Raw genomic sequence first — 19,632 nt, 5'->3', positions numbered from 1 at the left:
CCCTCAACCTCACTCTGCCATTCAACTAGAACATGGCTGATCTTTTTAATGTCATTACCCTGCATAATCCTCATCATTTATCGATTTTTAGATTTCAAAGTTATATACTCCCTTACCCATATCTGCAGTAAAAATCTATGTCAGGAGAGACTTTAAAGGAGCAGAGGAGGAGAGCTGGTGTTACTGTTCTCTCTCTTATAAGGAAACAGTGATGGGATAGATTGCATATGACAGGAGAGAAGCAGGGAAGATCTAAAATTTTCAGTCATCCAACAAAAAGGCAAAAAAATTCAAATGACAGCAAGAGCACAGAAATATTGAGGAATCTTAATGTTGAATTTTAAGAGAATATCCAAAGAAAAGAAAAGCACAGTGGTTGAAGAGGAGTGAACTTTTATTTAATTTTTTTAAAAAAATCTTAAGTGTGGGGTAGATGAAAGCTGCATGTCAACGGACTGCAGGTCATGATTCTGAAAACCTCTTCAGAGTCTCAGCCTCCCCACCAGGAGAACAGTCCCAATTTTATTATATCCTTGGCAAGTTTTTTGGGTATCACTCTTCAATGCGTTCACATCCTACAGACAAGCGTTTCTCACCGCCCCCCCCCCCATCCTCCTTCCTTCGAACCAAACAATCCCTCCAATATGGAAGTAGATTTTTTTTCCCTCGAATCCACACTGACCCTCCGAAGAGCCTCCCACCCGCCTACTGTATCCCTGTAACGCTGCATTTGTTACGTCCGATACACCTCGCTAGCCCATGTGCGAAATATACACAGTCGCTGGAGAGTAGAATTGAATCCGGGTCCCTGGCCACGTGAGAATCAGTGCTAACCACTCAGCCACTGCATGACGTTCTTTTGTAGTCTTCTTATCCATTCTGTGTTCTTGCTGCCCTAAGGATCTGTTTCTAAGCCCTTTCTTTCTTGATCCCCATTCTGAACTAGCAAAGAAGTCATAAAGCCCCAGCCATTTTATGGCAAACGTTGGTAATTCTGCAATGACGAACGTCTGCCACGAGAGGGAGGCTGGACCATTTAAAAGTGCTTCCGTGTGTAATTTTCAAGAGAACATATACGTGTGTATTGTATTTATTTCACACTTTATAATAACATTTTAGTTTGTTCATTATTCTAGCTTTTGCGTGTTCAGTGCTGCACATGTATGACGTAGTATTTTACCTTATCCATTGCTTTGTCCAGGCAACAAAGTTAAAATCGTAGCTTTCTGGAACACCGAAGCAAATTAAACGATTCCCTGCTCATGAAGACAGCAGGCCAAGCAGCATCTTTAGGAACACATTTGGCCTGCTGTGTTCATCCAGCTCCACACTTTGTTCTCTCGGATCCTCCAGCAGCTGCAGTTCCCATTATCCCCGCTCATGAAGACTCTGTTGTCTAAATGTGCCGCTTAAAATTGACTACTGTAAAACAGACTGCTCTCAACTTGTTCGATGATAAGCTGGTGTCAGTACTACGCTCTTTTTTCTGAAGAAGGTTCTAGGCCCGAAACGTCAGCTTTACTGCACCACTGATGCTGCTTGGCCTGCTGTGTTATCCAGCTCTATACCTCGTTATTTCAGCTTCTCCACCATCTGCAGTTCCCTCTGTCTCTCTGACAATTTAAGTCCGTTTTAAAGAGTCCACACGTGACCCACAGTAACCACTCACTACTGCTCCTCCAGCGTCCGCAACGTGGCGCTACCTGCTACCTTAGGTCGTCGTCTGCAGGTGCGTCGTGACATTACGGGAACGTCACTCATTGTGTCCGATGGATTTGGGTGGGGGGGAAGGGAGGTGAAAGTGTTAGGCGCATGCGTGGCGGAAGAGAGCCGGCTGCCGGGGCAGTTCCATGAGACGCGTGCGCAGTGGCGGCCCCAGGGAGCCTAGGCGGCGCATGCTCAGTGTCAGTGTGCGTGTTGGGTTGTGTAGAGTTGGTCCGTGGGGAGGTCGCGGGGGTTTGAGCCTTTACACCCGGGCAAATCCGCTCTCTCACGCTGGTATATGGGATGGAAGCGGGGCCAGCGACAGCAGGTAACCTGGTGGGGAGCGGGAATCGAGCTTGTGGTTATTTTTCTGTAGTGAGCTTTGGGGGCTCAGGGAAAGGGTCTTCTGAGGGAGCATGCGCAGTACCGCAGTAGCAGGCAACAGAGTTGTTTTCTTAAGAAATAAAAACAGGCTAAAGCTGCGAGTGCAAAGCTCAGTGCACACATTGCAGGGCAGAATAAAATCTCATTTTGCTGCACAGCACTGGTGTAGACCCCGTAGAATCTCTACAGATTCAAACTTTTCGTTGAGCTGCAGGTAAATGCATCACATTTGACGGAGAAATTGCTCTTGGAATGTGGACTGCAAAAGCTCCCAAGTCATATACATCTCATTTGTTTATTCGGAAAGTTAACTAATAGTAAAAGACAGTGCCGAGTGATATGAAGTAAGGCATGGACTTCCGAATAGGGTAAAGAAACAAAGCACTCTTATGTTGTTATAGCGGGATGAAATGATGAATCTCTAGATATGGCATTCTGGACACTATTGAGTGCTGAGACGAGTTTTTGTGATTGACAAAAAAAAACTCAGATTCTTCAGAGGATGCAGAGAAGTGTCAAGATCAAAGGATCTAGGTATGGGCAAAGACTCTTCCCCTTGGAATAAATGATCCTTTGTGAAAGCACGTAAATCAAACAATACACAAAGCCTCACTATGGTTAGGCAGGAAACCAATATGTTGGGAAGAAATGATTTGGGCTTGGAAGAATTTCTTCAAAGAGTAATGAACACAACTTTGAGGTAGGTTAGTGTGAAAGCTATCTTAGTTATTTAGATGTTGGATAACTTTAATTTGGGGTGCAAGTGGGTGGGGAAGAAAGGAAGATTCTTTTCATATCTGCCTCGATCTTCACCTGTGGAAGTAATGGCATATTTACCCTCTAGATTCATGCTGTTGAGCATTTTGTGTCAACCAGATATTTAAGTTTTAAATTTTCCTGGGTGACAGTGTGGCCACCAGAACAGTTTAATGTCGCACCTTTAATTTTTGCACCTTTTGCTGTTATGTTTGCTTATGAAACAATACTAACTATAACTTCATGGAATTGGTTGGCTTTGGAGTGCTTTGTGTGGTTCAGATGTCGTACATCTACATGAGAAGGCTGAGGGTTTCAAGTGTTTTGAATGAGACGTTAAACCGTAGACCCTTTTTGCAACTGAGGGCTCTAAAGATTGCATGGTGGTATTTAAGAGGATCAGTGGAGTTCTGTTATCTCAGCTAATCTTCCTCACTGACCTTCACACAAATAAGGTAATTCATTATTTTTTTCAAAGACACAAACTGTGACCAAACAAAAAGAATGTTCATCTTTGTTGTCTCAAAAAGAATGTTAATCAGCTTTGTGAAATATCAGGGCAAAAGCCATCTAACCCTTGGTTAGACCACACCTGGATACTGTGGGAAGTTCTGAGCATGACAAATGGATATACAGAAAAATATACACATTTTTGAGATAGAACATTGTAGATTTACCCAAGATACAATCTGGCTGTCAAAATTCTGGTAAGGGGAAATTCTGAGTTGGGTCTGTATTAGCTGAAATTTAGAAAGTTGTCCAGTAATATGATTAAAGATCTCAATACTATCAAGGACAGGCATGCTACGTACAATTGAATTGAGTTAAGGAGTCTGGAGCCAGAGGGCATGATCTTAACCATTAGACCCACACAAAATTGAAATTAGGAACTGCTTCCAAATCCAAAGTGTGGTAGAAGTTGGGTAGCTGATCTTGCGATGCTTGTTAATTTCAAACCTGGAGTTTTTGTTAGGACAGACAGGGCCATAGTGACATGGATCACAGACAGCCATAACCTCAGTGAATTGTTGTCGATATTTTCTAATCAACCTGTTCAGAGATGTTATGACACCTATCAGGACCAGGTGGGATTTGAACCCAGCCTTACTAATCTGGAGGTAAGGTCACCACCAGTGTACCACAAGAGGCAGTATAAATTGAACGATTGTACAGACTTCAGCTAAATCGCCTACACTTGTTCCTGCTTCAGCAGGAGTATTGTGTGCAGGTGCACTTGAGTAAAGACAGGAGGGCTTTGAAGAGAGTGCAGAAAGGATTTATAGTTATGTGGCTAAACTGCAGAAGCTAGGGTTGCTCTTATTTCAAGTAGAGAGGAATAAGAGGAGATTTGATTGTGTGGTGTCACGGATGGTTTAGGTGGAGCAAGGAAAGGTAAAGCATCTGTTGTTGGAAGAGTGAACAACAGGAGGACAAAGTTTGTAGGCTGACTGTAGCAAGTGATACTACTTTGGCAGTGAATGTTAGGATTCTAGTGCACTTCCCAGTAGTGTTCTGAATATAAATTCAGTAGTAGTGTTTAAAGCAAGAAAAATATTTTTGGAACAAAAAAATGTAGAAGTTGCTAGAGAAACTCAGCAGGTCTGGTAGCATCTGTGGGGCGAAAACTATTAACATTTCAAGTCTTAAAGAACCATAGTACTTTGTAGGCTCACAACTAACTACATTTAAGCTAATCTAAAATTGCTGCTTGGACAAGTTCAGCATGAGCTGTCAAATCCAATGCAGGTGCACTAAAAGTTTGTGCTGTGATTCTTAGTGGCTGAGAAATTATTTCTAAATTATCTAAAATCCTTTTTAGAATTGCAAGTGTAAACATTGTCTGCAGTGCAGCTAGGTTTTTGTTTTTTCTGATGTGTAACTTGTGTTTTTTGTATCATAGCAGATTCCTGTAGTTCCTGCTGGTTTGTTGGTCAACTAATAATCAGTTCAACAAGACTGCCTTATCCCAATAAAATGCAAGCATTTTGACATGAAAAAACTTAGGTACCAGTAATCATTCAATCTTTTTTCAAGAGCAAGACAAAACAAAAGGTGTTTGAGCTAGTGGCAAGACTGACAGGCAGGTGTCAATTTTATTTTGTGTTGGCATAAACAGCGTGCTGCTTGACCATGAAGCTGTACTCACTAGATTCCCAGACTTGCACTGCTGACTTTGTGAGTAAAATGTTAATTCATGTTTCTCCAACTCCACAGCCTGATGTCACAGATTCATAAGAACTTCACTGACATCCTAGTTAATTGTTGAAGATTTGGCTTAAAGCTTGCTGTTTATTGAAACAGCTGTATTTCACTACTTTTTAATCATCTTGGCCCAAGAGATTCCCAGATGTGTCTCCTCTCTGGCAGAAATCAAAATGGCATCTGTAACATGCATACGAATGTAGTTCTGCAAAGGCAGGAGCAGCTGTAAATCTTGAACAGAAGAACTGCCCTTTTTGTACAGCTTCCACTGCAGACATAATATTTCTCCATGGCTCTTGAACACTATTTCCTAAGTTTCCCTGGCACTGTGTCTCTCCAATTAGCTTTCCATATCCTCAGATTTAAGCTGTGTGATCTGATTGCTGTGCATGATTTTCATGAGTTTTGATACTGTCAGTCTTGCCACTAGCTCAAACACCTTTTGTTTTGTCTTGCTCTTTGGGACCACTCTTAATTCCATTCCTGCCTATCCAATGTGGTGACTCTACAAACAGCCCTCAAGTATTTATCCCGACCCTGTTCCTTTTTTGATGTGCTGTGTATTTGTTGTAGCAGTTTAGTGCAACTGAGGAGCTTGTTGAACCTCTTGCAGTTAAAAGTCAACCTTGTAGCTTGGGACGAAGTCGCATGTGCTGACCATGCCTCGTTTGTCTTGTTTCTTAAAGGTCGTGACTGAATCAGATGAGTTTTTAAACAATTCAACAGCATTATTAGACTAGATCTCTGGATTAATGCTTCAGTGTTGGATGTCCTGTGATTTCAGCTAGGCAAACATTGAGTAACCAATTGCCTTCGGCCGGTTCGTACACATTACTAGTTTTGCAAATATGGCCTGTAAAATTCCTGAGCTGAGTTCCATTCCCATATGCCTGCCATCCTAAACAACAACCACTTCCATTTCCATCATTTTTTCTCCCCCTGCACCTAAGTATGCCGATTTCAAGTCCTCATTCAGCCTTTGTCATTTCAAGACTCGACTTGCTCAAGTGCTCCTTTGGCCAGCCTCCCTTTTGCACTTTTCCAATAATTTCTGTTTTGTCCAGAAGCTTGTCCACATCTATTATAATTCCTGCTGCTGCTGCACTGTTCACTGTGCCTGAAATTTAGACCCCCAAAATCTGGAATTTCTTTCCTAAACCAGTGCCTTCCTACCTGCATCTTTTTTGAAATTGCTTTGTTATTTTTGGTCACCAAGTTATTTTTGACTTGCATTTTTTTTTGCTGTACTGTCTTGGGGTGCTAATCTGTTATGCATGTTGTATATAGGTATTTGAATTAGCCTGTTCAGAGATATTATTACATACCTGTGGGGGAGATGGGACTTGAACCCAGATCTCCTGGCACAGAAATAGGGACACTACCATTGTGCCACAGGAGCCCCTTAAATGCTGTTTATATACTTATTCCCTTGTTTTGTTTGCCATTGAGTCCAATTTGTTTTGGGACAAAAATACACTTTTGAGACCGTATAAAGTTCTTACCTGAGTGATAATGTATAGACTGGAAGAATAGTTCATCTGGCGTTTAACAACTAAATAAAGGCACATGGTAGTTTTGTACCATCTCTGAAAAGGGTAATTAGAATGTATCTAAAGGCAAAGTACCGTGGACACTGGAAATCTGAAATGAACAGAATTCTGGAGAAACTTGGGTGTGGCAGCATCTATGAAGAGAGAAACAGTTAATGTTTTGGGTCCAGTACGACACTTCAGATTTTACCACCCGAAGACTGAACTTTGAACTTTGAGTATCAGCAAATTCATTTTAATTTTAGCAGTTCTACTTGTGTCTGTGGCAGGAGCGAGTTGTGATTTGCAGCTATTCTATTGCAGCTGTTTCTTATGCTTCTAGTACTAACTAAGCAGCATAGCGCATGCATCGTACTAGAGTGTGAGTTAAAGCTTACACATGCAGTGTTACACACGCAACTTCCAGGATGGTGAATTTCTGGCCACACCAAGCCCGCTGGAAGACAGATCAGGGATTGAAGAAAGTTATACACCGTTTTAAACATCTTCGAATCCAATTAATAAGATAATTGACGACAGTATGGAGAAAGAGCATTCTGTGGGAAGGTGGATAGTGCCAATTCTGGGAAGAAGACTTCTTTTCAGGCCAATCTGTTACGAACCAATTTATACTGCAGTAAAATAGGGTTCTGAAGGTATGCATAACTTTAGACACAGTACCATTATTTATGACTGTTATTCATGTGTATGCCTTGTGCATCTGTCAGGCTGCCATCTTGCAGGTACTTGACTCTGATTTTTATCCAAGGCCTACATGCAGTCTTTTAGCAAAGTTCACGGATAACAACTGTGTACAAAAACTAGCTATTATTTTATTTTGTTTAGCCAAGACACAGACCAATTATAATCCACCTAATTTGGCACAGATTATGGATTGAAGTTGGGTGTTGACTGTGAGAACTTCCACATACCTGAAGATAGGGGAAAAAAAAAGTTTTGAATTTAGGTGTGCATGTGTATGCCAAAAAGTGAGGGTACTGGGTATAAGAGAAAAACTGCAATTGCTGAGGAAGCTTTCTTTATTTTATAAAATTTTAAAATGGCCCACCTGCATACCACTGCTTACTAGGCTGCCTTCTTTTTTAGGTTTTGTTTGAGCCTCCATATTGGCTGCAGAGATGCCCTTTACCTCCATAAGTTCAGCATTATTTTTCTTGGAAAAGAAGAAAACTGTGCATGATGAGTAATTGAAAACATATGTAATTTTGCATATGTGTAGGAGAAATGTACTATCTTATAATATCCAGAAGATTAATAAAGCATTTATATAGTACTCCCGTGTCTCCAGGAGAGTGCAAAGCACAAAACAGCGAGTTATTACTTTAGAATCATTGTAACCTCCTTTTGTAATTGTAGGAAAAGATGGCAGCAAATCTGCACATTGTTATGTCCCAATGACAATGGGATAAATGGTCAGAAAATCTGTTCCAAGTGCTTTTAAGAAGTAAATACTGGCAAGGATTCATCTGGTTTTCACATTGACTCACAGGGTCTTTGTATCCATCTGAGGGGCCAGAAAGAAAATTCCTTGGTTTAACAATTCATCTGCATTTCCTCAACCTTGCTTTAGAGTTAGCCTCGTGGTCATTCTGTTTTCTTGTTTCATTATCAGAGGGCAGCAATTTAATAAATGATCTTGCAGTCAGGGTAAAGGCAAAAACAGGAAAAATGCACTTGGTTGTTATAAAGACAGGGTTTACCTACTAATAGAATAAGTTCACTGGGCTGCAGGGCTTTTTCGAATTATTAAATTTTCTGGGGTTTTTTTCGTCCGTTTTTTGGCTTCGGGTCAAACTGCCAGCAGAGAAAGTGCTGTGTAATTTGCCACAATAATTTTAGGTTATCCTCCCTTTTTTAATGGTCTAAAACACAAAATATTCTGAAATTTTGCCAGTATTGATCCTGGTTACAAAAGTGGCACATGATTTGTTGCTTCCTTCTTGTAAACTTGGTATGGTTTGCAGAGTGCACTTGCAGTATGTTACAACCTTTTTGTGGACTTGGCAATTGATATTAAATTAGTAACGAAAGCAGTAAAATATTGAAATGCAAGACAAAGTTGTGATCAAACGATGTAGTGTTTCAGTCAGACCACAGTTGAGCAGTGTCTAACTCTGCTAAGAAATGAAGTAATTCAAGCTTTAAAAGTGACTGCGAGGTGTGTCGTCTTTTTTGACATCTTTCCCTAGAACTAAAGACAAGAAACCACATCTGGAAAGTGACCTTGCATTACTGCATACAGAAAAAGGTGATGCAGGTTCAAACTATTAAAAGATATTTTTATTGATGTCAGGAGGAGGCTGTTTATTCAGATAATCAGAATAACTTAGGTGCTGTCAAATGGAAATGAAGATCCTGGAATCCACTAAAATAACAAAAGGCAGCACTTGAGGGAACAACAATAACAAAAATCATACAGATTTCACACTCTTCCTTGTTAGAACATATCTTAGTGATCTTTCTGCACTCATGTCATTGTGCATGTGTGCCTTTGAGGTTTATTTTCACTCAGCTTGAACTGTACTTCGAAATGTCACATTGCGCTTCTACACAGTTCTTCATAACAGCTTTAACGGACTGTCAAAGACATTACACAAGGAAGAAATGAGTATTGAACTACAAATGTCAGTTGTTTGAAAATTGGGTTTAACAAGTGATTAGAAGTTTTAATGGTGACCCTTGTTTAGGTACAGTTAAAACTGTTTATGGAGTTAAAGAATTTATTCTTGTACTTCATTTGTGCTACAAAACTGCATTGGATAATGGCGCTCACTTTTTGCAGCATCAGTTCTGTCTATTGAAACTAGCTTGCTTTTCAACTTTTTGACTGTCATCTCATTCTTTAGGTTTACAGTTTCTTTGTATACAGTATCAATAGACATTGGTTTTTAAACGTTTTAAAGAGGAAATGCACATTTATTTAGTATCTGTCATAGCAAGAATCTGAAATTTCTCCCCATGCAGTGTTTAATTTTAATTATTTAAAAGGGTCACAGTTATTATGTTGGAATGTCCCCAAAAACGACTAGATAGTATTTTTTAGTTGATTTAAGGAACGATTGTCTCGGAGCACGAGAATTTAGGCCCTTAAAGTTAGGTGGTCTCGGTTAGCAGATTTAATAGCAATAAATGTATAATAAGTGCCTTTTGCCCACTGGTGATTCCTCTTTACGACAGCTGATCTGGAGAACTCAGGGCTCTGTTCATGATCCTAGTCTAAAGTGAAGTCAGAGTGTGACAGAGCTTCTGATGTTAATACTGTTCTGGTTAAGGCGATATTATCATTTCATAATACTTTTCCAGATTTCCACTGCGTGGACAATAAGTTGAAAACATGCAGGTAGCCCTGTGTCAACTAAATTATTTAAAAAATGGTTTCCATAGGCAGTCAAGGTTATGCAATTACGCAAAAGCCAAAGTAAGCAGTTTTTGCTCTCGAACAATAATCATCCACTTGTTTCCTATTGTACCTCATCATGTCCAATTAACCCTTAACAATTAACACTTAATGGTCCGGTTTGAAGGCATTATTTTTGAGCCTACTACTACAGGGTCTTTATGATGACAATTTGAACAACTGAAGTAAATTTTTAATGCACCTCTTATAATGTAACAGTATAATGTTGGCCTAGTCTGTGTTTGAGTCTGTGATGGCATTTGAAACCTTTGCAGAAATAAAACAGACTGGTGCAAATACTGCACACACAGACAATATCTATAAACAGCAACTTCAACTATCTATGAATTAGGCTTTCGGGCTGGTAGCATTTCAGGTAGATGAAATGCTGACTTCCCACCCACAGATTCCAAATTTTCTTGTGTCAATGAAGTATGCATAATTTCTAATGTATTTATGTACCTGCCTGAAGATAAATGTCTGATTTAACACCAGTCAAATTAGCTTCTTTCACTCATATATGTATCTTGAGAGGCAAAAATGCCATCACAGGTTCGTATTTTTACACAAATGAATTTTGGCATTTTCCCCTCTTACTTTTAAACACGCCAAGTCTGGCATCTAGGTCCATGACTCCAACCTCTAACATGTCCCTGGTGGTTAGTCATGTAGGAGCTCAGCAATGCACATTGGGTTACTTAAATGCGAGCGATGTCGTAGCTAAGCTTGTCTGTTAACCAGGGAGGACAAGGCGAGGGTAGGGAAGAATATAGATTTGTCACTGTAGAATTATAGAATTACAGCAGGCCCTCATCACAGCTCAGACCATCATTTGCAGCAAAGTATTAATTGCAATTTTCCATTTTACATATTAGACGAACATAAACAAATCAAATCATGCAAAGTAGATAGTCTGTTTACACAAAGTTGGAACACAGAATGTAAGAGAAACTTTCTGGGCAGAGATAAGTATAATGAGTTTGGAATTCTTGCTGTCTTGAATGTGAAAACTATAGATTTAATCCTCATTCAAAGTTTGAACATATAAGTCAGTTGTACTTGTGCCCTATTCTAAAAAAGGCAAAGGTTTTTCACCTCTTTCCTCGATACGCTGCGTACGCGTGAATTTTTGGGGTGAATTTGTATTTGCAGGTACATTCTATTTTGTTCAAAAAGCACACAATTTATCGACAACGTGGCATTTTCTAAAGTAGGAATTTGTAAATAAAACCAGTCTGACCCCAAACCAAAACACCACAGGTTGGAAACAAGGTCTCACCCCTAACATACATTGTCTGATCTAAAATGTCACCTCTTCTTTACACTGATAAAACTTTTTAGTTCTCACAGGACAGGGACTTGAAAGGAATTTGGGGATTTACATATACGTATTAATCAATTTAAAGCCTTCTAACTGATTAAAGATTTGACATCATCTTGGGTTTGCTAAGTATATTCTCATCAATGGTGTGACCCTTTGATCTTTCATTTATAAATTCTGTGTCTGATTCTCCTCCTTCAGGTGTTAGTGAGAGAGGTAGTAAGACTGTGAAAGATTTTTTTCAAATAAACCTGCTGGACTGTAATTTGGTGTTGTGTGATTTCTGACCTTGTCCACGCCACTCCACGCCGGCACCTCCACTTTCAAAAAGGAAAATAACTAGTGGTTTAACATGCAGCTCTTTCTAAGACTGTACTTTGTGCAGAATAGCTCCTGCGTTTATCCATATAACAAACTGGACTTCATTGTCCCTGAAATATATTTGGTCTGATCCTACAAATCATTTGACTTCAACTCCAAAAGCAAAATACTGCGGTGCAGGAAATTTGAAGTAAAAATAAAGTTGTAAATACTAATTAGGTCAGGCAGCATCTATGAAGCAAAAACAAAATTAAGAGTTTCAGTTGATTTGATTGGATTTCCCTTACCTGAAACAGGAGCTCATTTCTCCTCCATAGCTTCCAAATCTTGTGTAAATGAAGTGATTGTATAATTTATAATGAATATTGATATATGTGCCATTCTTAAACCTTGTCTGATTTGACACCATTAGTGTGTCTTAATCCCATCTTTTTTTAATGATACAAGGATCTTTCAAGTAAATTTGTCTAAGGAGCTGTTACATATCACAATTGTCTACATCAACTGTAGGTAATGCTAATCAATTTTTATTGTCTTTTATGGCAACAGGCAAGTACAATCACAATGCATAACTTTTTATGATAAAAGAATAATTAGATCAGCAATACCACAAACCTTGTTTCTACAGAGTAGTGCCAACAATTCACAGCCAAATAAAGAGAGAAGAGTCAAATATCTTCATACTCCTTTCGTAGAACATCTATGACCACTGGGAGTGTAGTATCTTCCAAAATGTCTCCAGGATCAGTTATTGGTTAATTGAAGAGTCATCGAGTTGTACAGCATGGAAACAGCTTTCCATCCAACTCATCCAGGCCGACCAGATATCCTAAACTGATCTTGTCCCATTTGCCAGCATTTGACCCATATCCGTCTAAACCCTTCCTGTTCAAGTACCCATCCAGGTACCTTTTGTAAATGTTGTAATTGTTGCCACCACCTCCACCTGGTAGCTCATTTCCATACAAGCACCACCCTCTGTGTGGAAAAACAGTTGCCCCTTGTGCCCCTTTTACATCTTTCCCCTCTTAGCTTAAACCTGTGCTGTCTAGTTTTGGACTTCCATACACTGGAAAAAAGATCTTGGCTATTCACCGTATCTGTGCCCCTCATGATTGCATAATCCTCTGTAAGGACACTCGTCAGCAGGAGATGCATCAGGGAGTAAAGCTCCAGCCTAAAATGGAGAAGAGGCAAAATGTGAAGTTCTGGGAGCTGTCCAATTCTGGTAGACTTAGTCTGTTGACAGGCATTCAACTATACTTAAAATCATGCTCCAGAAAGCTCCTGGATAGAGATTGTTCTTTACTGGCTCAGTCTGCTGCCACGTAGGGAAACCTTGTGCGGCAGCAATATATCCGAGGCCACATTTAAAATAATATAATTTTTGACTTGGAATTGACGTCAAGGTTAAAATATCTAGATTTTTCAAACGTTTTAGGAGTGTGTGGCAGATGTACTGTTTGTCATTTTGTACAGTTTGCTGTATGCATTAAGCACGCTGCTGGCCTGGAGGGAAAACCTGTACGTTGTAGTTACATTAAAACAGTTCTTAAGTAGAATAATAATGGGAGGCGGCTGTTTAGAGAAATGAGTTTGCAACAGAATTATTTGATTTCTGTGTGAATCCTTTGCATGCATGTGAGATTTATCAGTGGGTTCTCATTTACTCTTGATTGTGCGCTTCCATGCAGTTTTCCTATTCTCTCTCTCTCCAGAGAAAATTTAACTAAATGAGTTTTAAAATCACACAACAGGGGCAAGTCGGTTTATACTTCTGTAACTTGGAAGTCGATAGATAACTTAAGAACCTATGTGTAGTTGCCTTTTGCTGCATTTGCGAAAGGTCAGATGTTCAAACCCACAGATGCATTTGAACAGAAATATAGCTTGTGACAGTCGGCCTGCCCTTGTGTAAGAAGATGGCTGCAGACTTTGCGTGACAGATGGCAGTATAGAGAAAATGGACAAAGGTTCTTAATGGACAAGCCAAAAGAGAAAAGAGACACAAAGGGACAAAGCATATTAAATGAATTATGGAGTGGGGTGCCATGTGGGGTGAGAGACAACATACAATGGTTAGCAACAGTTCTTAAAATTTTAAGTTTCATGAGGTTGAATTAAGTTTGCTTTGAGCAAATCTCGATGTTTGAAGAATGCTCAAATCTGGTATAGTGGACTGATTTGATACTACGTTTCACTTTCTTGCACCCCATCTTAGTTATATAGGTGTGTGAGTAATTTAAAATGTTGTGATAGTTAGATTTGCTGTAACCATGCTGGCAGGTGTCCTGCAGATGACATCCTGTTTTAATGCTTTTGTAGTATTTTCCACTTCACTAGCCCTTTTTATTTTAAATTTTGTTAAATTTATTGGGATTACAGATTTGCCCGAGATTAACAAACCAACTAAATTCACAATGAAGTGCCACTGTCAATTGTTGAAGTTAATTTTACTGAATTGATGCTGCTTTGTGGAGTTGACGACAATCCTGATTCAAGTGAATGCTGCAATAAGCAATAATTATGAATAATAATTTTATCTTCATCCCCCCCACCCCCAACCTCGGTGCACTCTAACGTGCCATCCTGCAACGTTTTCATTGCCTTGAGTTCAATCTTTTATTTAAAAAAAAAATTTTGCCTGTGTAGTCTTGACTGTGATGCTTAAAGTTGCTAAGCTCAATCTATCTGCATGGCTACTCGGCCCTGAACGTGGTTACGGTATTATATCGTAGCCCTGGCTGCTTTAGTGGGTGCTTATGCTTTGAATGGATAATGATGCTGAGTTCCTTGTAACCCAGGCTAGCTAGTCAGTCTCTCGCTTTATAAGAGGCATTTGGAGGTGTTTAATTTTCCTGTAAAAATTATTATTATTATTATTATTATTATTTTATTTTTTTTATATAGAGTAATCCTTTCTTCAACCTGAACTCAAAATGGCCCCAAATTTAGGAAGTAACGTGTTTGAGCATTCGTGAGTCACCAGTGTTTATTTAATCCATTGTGTGTGGTAACTCCACTTCAGAACTTTGTAAAACCCTATTTCTGTTCCCCATAATATTTTTTTTCAGTGTTTATCTATTTTCTTCTAAGATCCCATGATTAACTCCAGATTCAATATTTATTTTTAGTTAAGATTGCCACAATTGTAGTAACCTTTTGTGGCATGTGAAATCCCATCATCTCCGCCAAAAAATTCAAAACAACCCATTTTATTTATGGTGTGGGGGCTAGTTTAGTTTGATCCCTTGATTTCTGCAGAACTTTTGATGCTTATTTCAAAAGGATTGTACCCAACCCTTATAAAAATGTTGCCTTTTAAGGGGACTATCTTTCGGAGAAGGGAAGAAAATTCTCTTTTCACGTGAAGCGGATGTTGCTAAAATGTTTGTTACCACAGCTGAAATAATTATGAAAACAATTTCACATTTCGTGAAGTTAATTTGTTGAGGTTATTTCATCAAAGCTAATTTATATTTCATTCAATGTCCTTTTATTGTAAATAAAGCTGATAAAGGCTTAGAAAAATGCTGAGTGTTGTATTTTGTTATCCAGCAAGTTCATGTGTTTGTGGATCAGTGTGATCATGTTGTAAATGCTACTTGATTTGTGTAAATCATTGAGCCCTCCATTGCAGGGCTTATGATTTAAATTCTTTACACTGCAAGAGTACTACTTGATCTTAACTCCCCTACCCACCCACTGGTTTTCAGTTTGCCTCAGTTCAGTTTAATGTGTTGTACAGAGGCTTATTAAGTTGTACAGAGGTTTATTAAGTAAACTATTGCATCTGACCCAAGGTATCTGGATGGTGAAAGCATGCATTTTGGATGAGCGTACATCGTTGAATACAAAGCAAACCTATCAATATTTAAACACCTGCTTACGGTGTGTTATTGTCACTGGACCCAGAGATCCAAGCTAATGTTGTAGCAAGATCCTTTTGAATCCCTCCAATGGAAGGGAAACTTGAATTTCTGGTTTTAAAAAAAACTCTGAAAATAAAATCTGGTATTAAAAGCTAGCTCAATACTGACCATGTCATAACTGTGTTGATTAGCCTAAAAGCCCATCTGGTTCACTAATATCCTTTAGGGGGGGGAAATCTTCTATTCGTGTAAGCTTTAGCCTACATGTTGCTCCAGACCCACAGCAATTTGGAATTTCTTTAAACCATTGCTCAAAAGTAGTTCCTGTTATTTTCTCAGAGATAGCGAGTACTGAGATGTTGGAGTCAGAGATAACACCGTATGGAGTGGGAGAAGCAAAGCAGGCCAGGTAGCATCAGAGGAGCAAAGTACTGGAGGAAAGTTGACGTTTTGGCTCAGGACCCTTCTTCAGAAAGACTCATGAAGTTCTGATGTAGGATGTAAACTTGAAACGTCAACTTTCCTGCTCCTCTGCTGCCTGACCTGATGTGTTCCTACAGCTCCACACTGTATTGTTTTGAGGCAGGTTTTGAAAGTGTTTTTGAAAAATCTTGGGGGAAAAAATTGTGCCTGTACCCTTTTCTTTAGAATATTCTGTCCTCCACTACATTTTGCTTTCCTACTTAGTAAGTTGCATTGACTTTAAAATGATCATACTTGCTTTGAAATCCCACCTTACTTCTTTAGCTTTCCCTGGCTTTGTTTTTTTTTTAAAGCCTTCATTACCTTAAACACGGAATCTGAAACTCCTGATTTCTCTCCTTTTCTTCAGTGTTAAGAACTTTAAAAGCCAATTTTTGGAACAAATCTTTGCTTCACCAAATAACACCTGGGACTTCAAAATTTTTATTTAATGGTTCACCTTTTTATAACTTAAATGTAAAATGCCAATATAAGGCATTGTAATGTAAAATTAGTCCTTTAAACAATGGCATGTACGTTGTAATATTTCTATCTATGGATTTTTTCCTGTATTTTAAAAAGATGGAGGGATATTTCCTCTTATGTTAGCTTGCTTTACTCCTCCTTCTCAGCCAGAGGGGAATTGTAAGTCCTTGGATGAGAAGTCCTTGACTGAGTAAAACAAAAAATAGTTATCTTAAAAACATTGTCAATGGTTGTGAATAACACAAGGATTTTAATGTGTGGAGGCCAGTACAGCGTGTGAACAACTGCTTGGTGTCCCAAGCTGCTGCATTTCTAATGAAGAGCAGATTTCACACCATTGAGTGAGCACATTGTGTCTGAGGGGAGACTCGGCCCCTGTCACATCATTCAAATCTCCATAACAAAGTGAGAGTACAGCCCTCTCTGCCATGGAGAGGTGAAGTATGTGTGACCCCTGTATCCAGGAGCCAAGAGGAAAAGCCAGCTCCCGAAGTAGTCTAAAGCTGTGTAGGGAAGCCATTTCTCTAGTGGTTCCTCTTCTAGCCTATTGTGCTTATTTGAAAATTCACACTACTACTTTGGCTACAGTAGATTATTCATTTTTATTTATAGCCCAAATGTAAAGCATTTTGTTGACTTATTTCTGTACATGTTGCCTTCTCGATACTTTGCTGTAGACTGATCCTAGCAAGTAGAAAATTGAATGGTAAATTTCTAAATGTATGTTACTGGCACTAGATGTTTTGTTCAAACTTTTAAGGAATAATACTGGTCAAATTTATTCTTGATATTTTGAATGATTGTTTCTGCCTTGTTTGGAAGGGCAAAGTTTCATATTCTTTCTTGAATGTTCAAAGAATCCCAAAAGAAATAAGATGTTTTGCATCTTGAGTAACTGTGTTGGATGGTAAATGATTTTTAACATGCAACTTGGGCAAGAGTGTGGCCTTAAATCTGTGTTAACTGAACCTGAGAATGCACCATAGAAAAGCCACAGATTTAAGACAGATGAGTTTCTGTCAAACAGGAGCAGCTTTAGTCTTACGGGTATTTTTCTGAATCTCCCATAACTCAATCAAAATAGCCAATCAGCATTGTTACAGTTATGAACTGAAGGTAGTGACTGAGTGATAATGTACTCAGAGGCATTATGTATGTGGAGAACAGGTGAGAGTACAGCCCTCAAGCGTGCCTGAAGGGACCTCACAAATATGTGAGGAGCAGCCATCCTAGGAGATTCACTGAGTATAATAAATGACAGCATGGTGCCTTTCAAATTAGGAACAAAGCCTTTAGATGTTTCAGAGGCATAAGGGGATAAATGAAGGCTGAGCCAAAGAAGATTGTGTTCAAGGGGAAATTTGAATAAATGAGATTTTCTTTTAAGGAGGGATTTGTGAATCAAGTGGATTAAAGGAAATAAAATGCATTTAAGAGATTAACTCAATCCTGTACTCCACCCCATTCATTATGTAAACTCGTGAACATGCATCACGATCATTCCTCCTTCCAATAGCAGCCCAAGAAAGTTGGCCTGTCAGAGTCACAATTGTGGCCTTTAGAAAGAATCCCAGCAGACATGGGGCTTAATGGTAATGGAGTGGAGCAGAGTATAGAACTCTTCTTCACTTAAGCCTATTTGAAGCTCATCAAAGCCTTTGGTACTATGCAGGTACATGCTGAACTTCTCAAAAATGGAGGACCTGTTTCAGGTGCTACCCATCTACATTATGGTATAGCAGTTCCAGCCTGTTGACAGGTTTCTCAGCCAAGGAAGTAGCCTAGAATACATCAAATAGCTTTAATTCTCCAAATAAGTTAGACATGGTTACGTGTTTTTTTTATGCTGAACCTCAGTATATCAACACAAGAAATAAAACCACATTAAAAGCCTTTGCTTGCTTTGGTGGCCATACCATTCTCAATTATGCTCTTTACCTTCACTGGTACTCATTAATGATTGTTTCACAGAACCACATAATGCTATACCTAGCTTTGGAAGTGGAATACATTCTGTGTACACAGATCTACTGAAATAATGACTGGCTGTATCATTTCTCATTTCGCTTTCAGTAAAGATGCCAGAGGAATATAGGGCTGCATTCTCTGAGAGAGATGACTGATGGTTAAACAGGAGGATCACCACGCCTCTGGAGAGGGGAGTTGTTGTAAAGGAAAGTCCTCCATAGTATCCTTGGCTGGTGCAGGAATTGGAACCCACACAGTTGGCATTACTCTGTTTTGCAAACTAACTGTTGAATCAATAAAATGCATGCATACGTAACCAGCTAATGACAGTACTCTCATGTCTGACAGCATAAAAAATGATGCACATTCCCAATACCCATATATTACCAAATACATTGTGACTCACATGTTTAGGTAATGTTAGTTTGGATAGACCTAGAGCCAGATCTGAGCACTTTTGGGTTAGTCACCTGTAACTTGGGAAACTCTCTAAGGAGATTGGCCAAACATTTCATCAAAAATCTGTTCCTTTAACCTATTGCATTTCCACCCTGGGCCCTAAGGCAAAAGAATTGTGTAACTGTTGTTGACTCTCAATGCAACTGTCTTAAATGTTGAAAAATGTTTATCTAACAGTCTATGATCTTAGAACTGAATTACTAGTTACAGAATAATAGGAGTTTAATTTGTCCTTTTTTAAAAAGTTGAAATTAGTGGCCTTTTGATGTTTGTTACTGTTTTATGGCTTTTCAATGCTTCCCTTTTAAAAATTTTGCTATCAAGTTGAAGTGGTTTTAACCTGTGGGGCATTTAAACCAATTTTTTAACCCAAATGATTTGGTTTTTGTGCAGCATTCCTGTAGTCTGCCTAATCAGCATTTCACCAGTAACATTATACTGAGAAGGTATCAGTGTTGTACATTCTCCAGGTAAGCAGTATAAAGATGAAACGGAAGACGATCCAATTTTGTATTTATGCCGCTTCATGACAATAAGATAACTTGTATCTCCACTGAGAGCTAATTTGCTGATATATGATGTGTTAGAACTCTGGTTCTACTCCACAGGACTTTGGGAAAAGCAAGAAACATTTGGCTGGAGAAATCAGCAGCTCTGTACTGTACATTTCTTTTGCCAACTGATTTGGCAGCAATCAATACTAAAACACGGAAGCCTTTCTTGAATATAAACTATATCCTGCTTACCTTT

General features: G+C 39.0%; 1 protein-coding gene across 2 annotated transcripts in view; it reads left to right on the top strand.

The window, feature by feature from the left end:
- The first annotated feature begins 1,898 nt into the window (after positions 1–1,898).
- LOC125464959 (protein argonaute-1) overlaps positions 1,899–19,632 on the top strand; it is a 118,381-nt gene continuing 100,647 nt past the window's right edge. For both annotated transcript variants that reach the window (XM_059654290.1, XM_059654289.1), the window contains exon 1: positions 1,899–2,032. In XM_059654290.1, the coding sequence (XP_059510273.1) occupies positions 2,008–2,032 (25 nt within the window). In that variant the 5' untranslated portion in view covers positions 1,899–2,007. The remainder of the gene's footprint in view (positions 2,033–19,632) is intronic.

Source organism: Stegostoma tigrinum, chromosome 24 (assembly GCF_030684315.1).
Source record: "Stegostoma tigrinum isolate sSteTig4 chromosome 24, sSteTig4.hap1, whole genome shotgun sequence".
NCBI classification, from domain to species: Eukaryota; Metazoa; Chordata; class Chondrichthyes; order Orectolobiformes; family Stegostomatidae; genus Stegostoma; species Stegostoma tigrinum.
The sequence above is the reverse complement of the archived record's forward strand: the minus strand, read 5'-3'. Positions and strand labels throughout refer to the sequence as shown.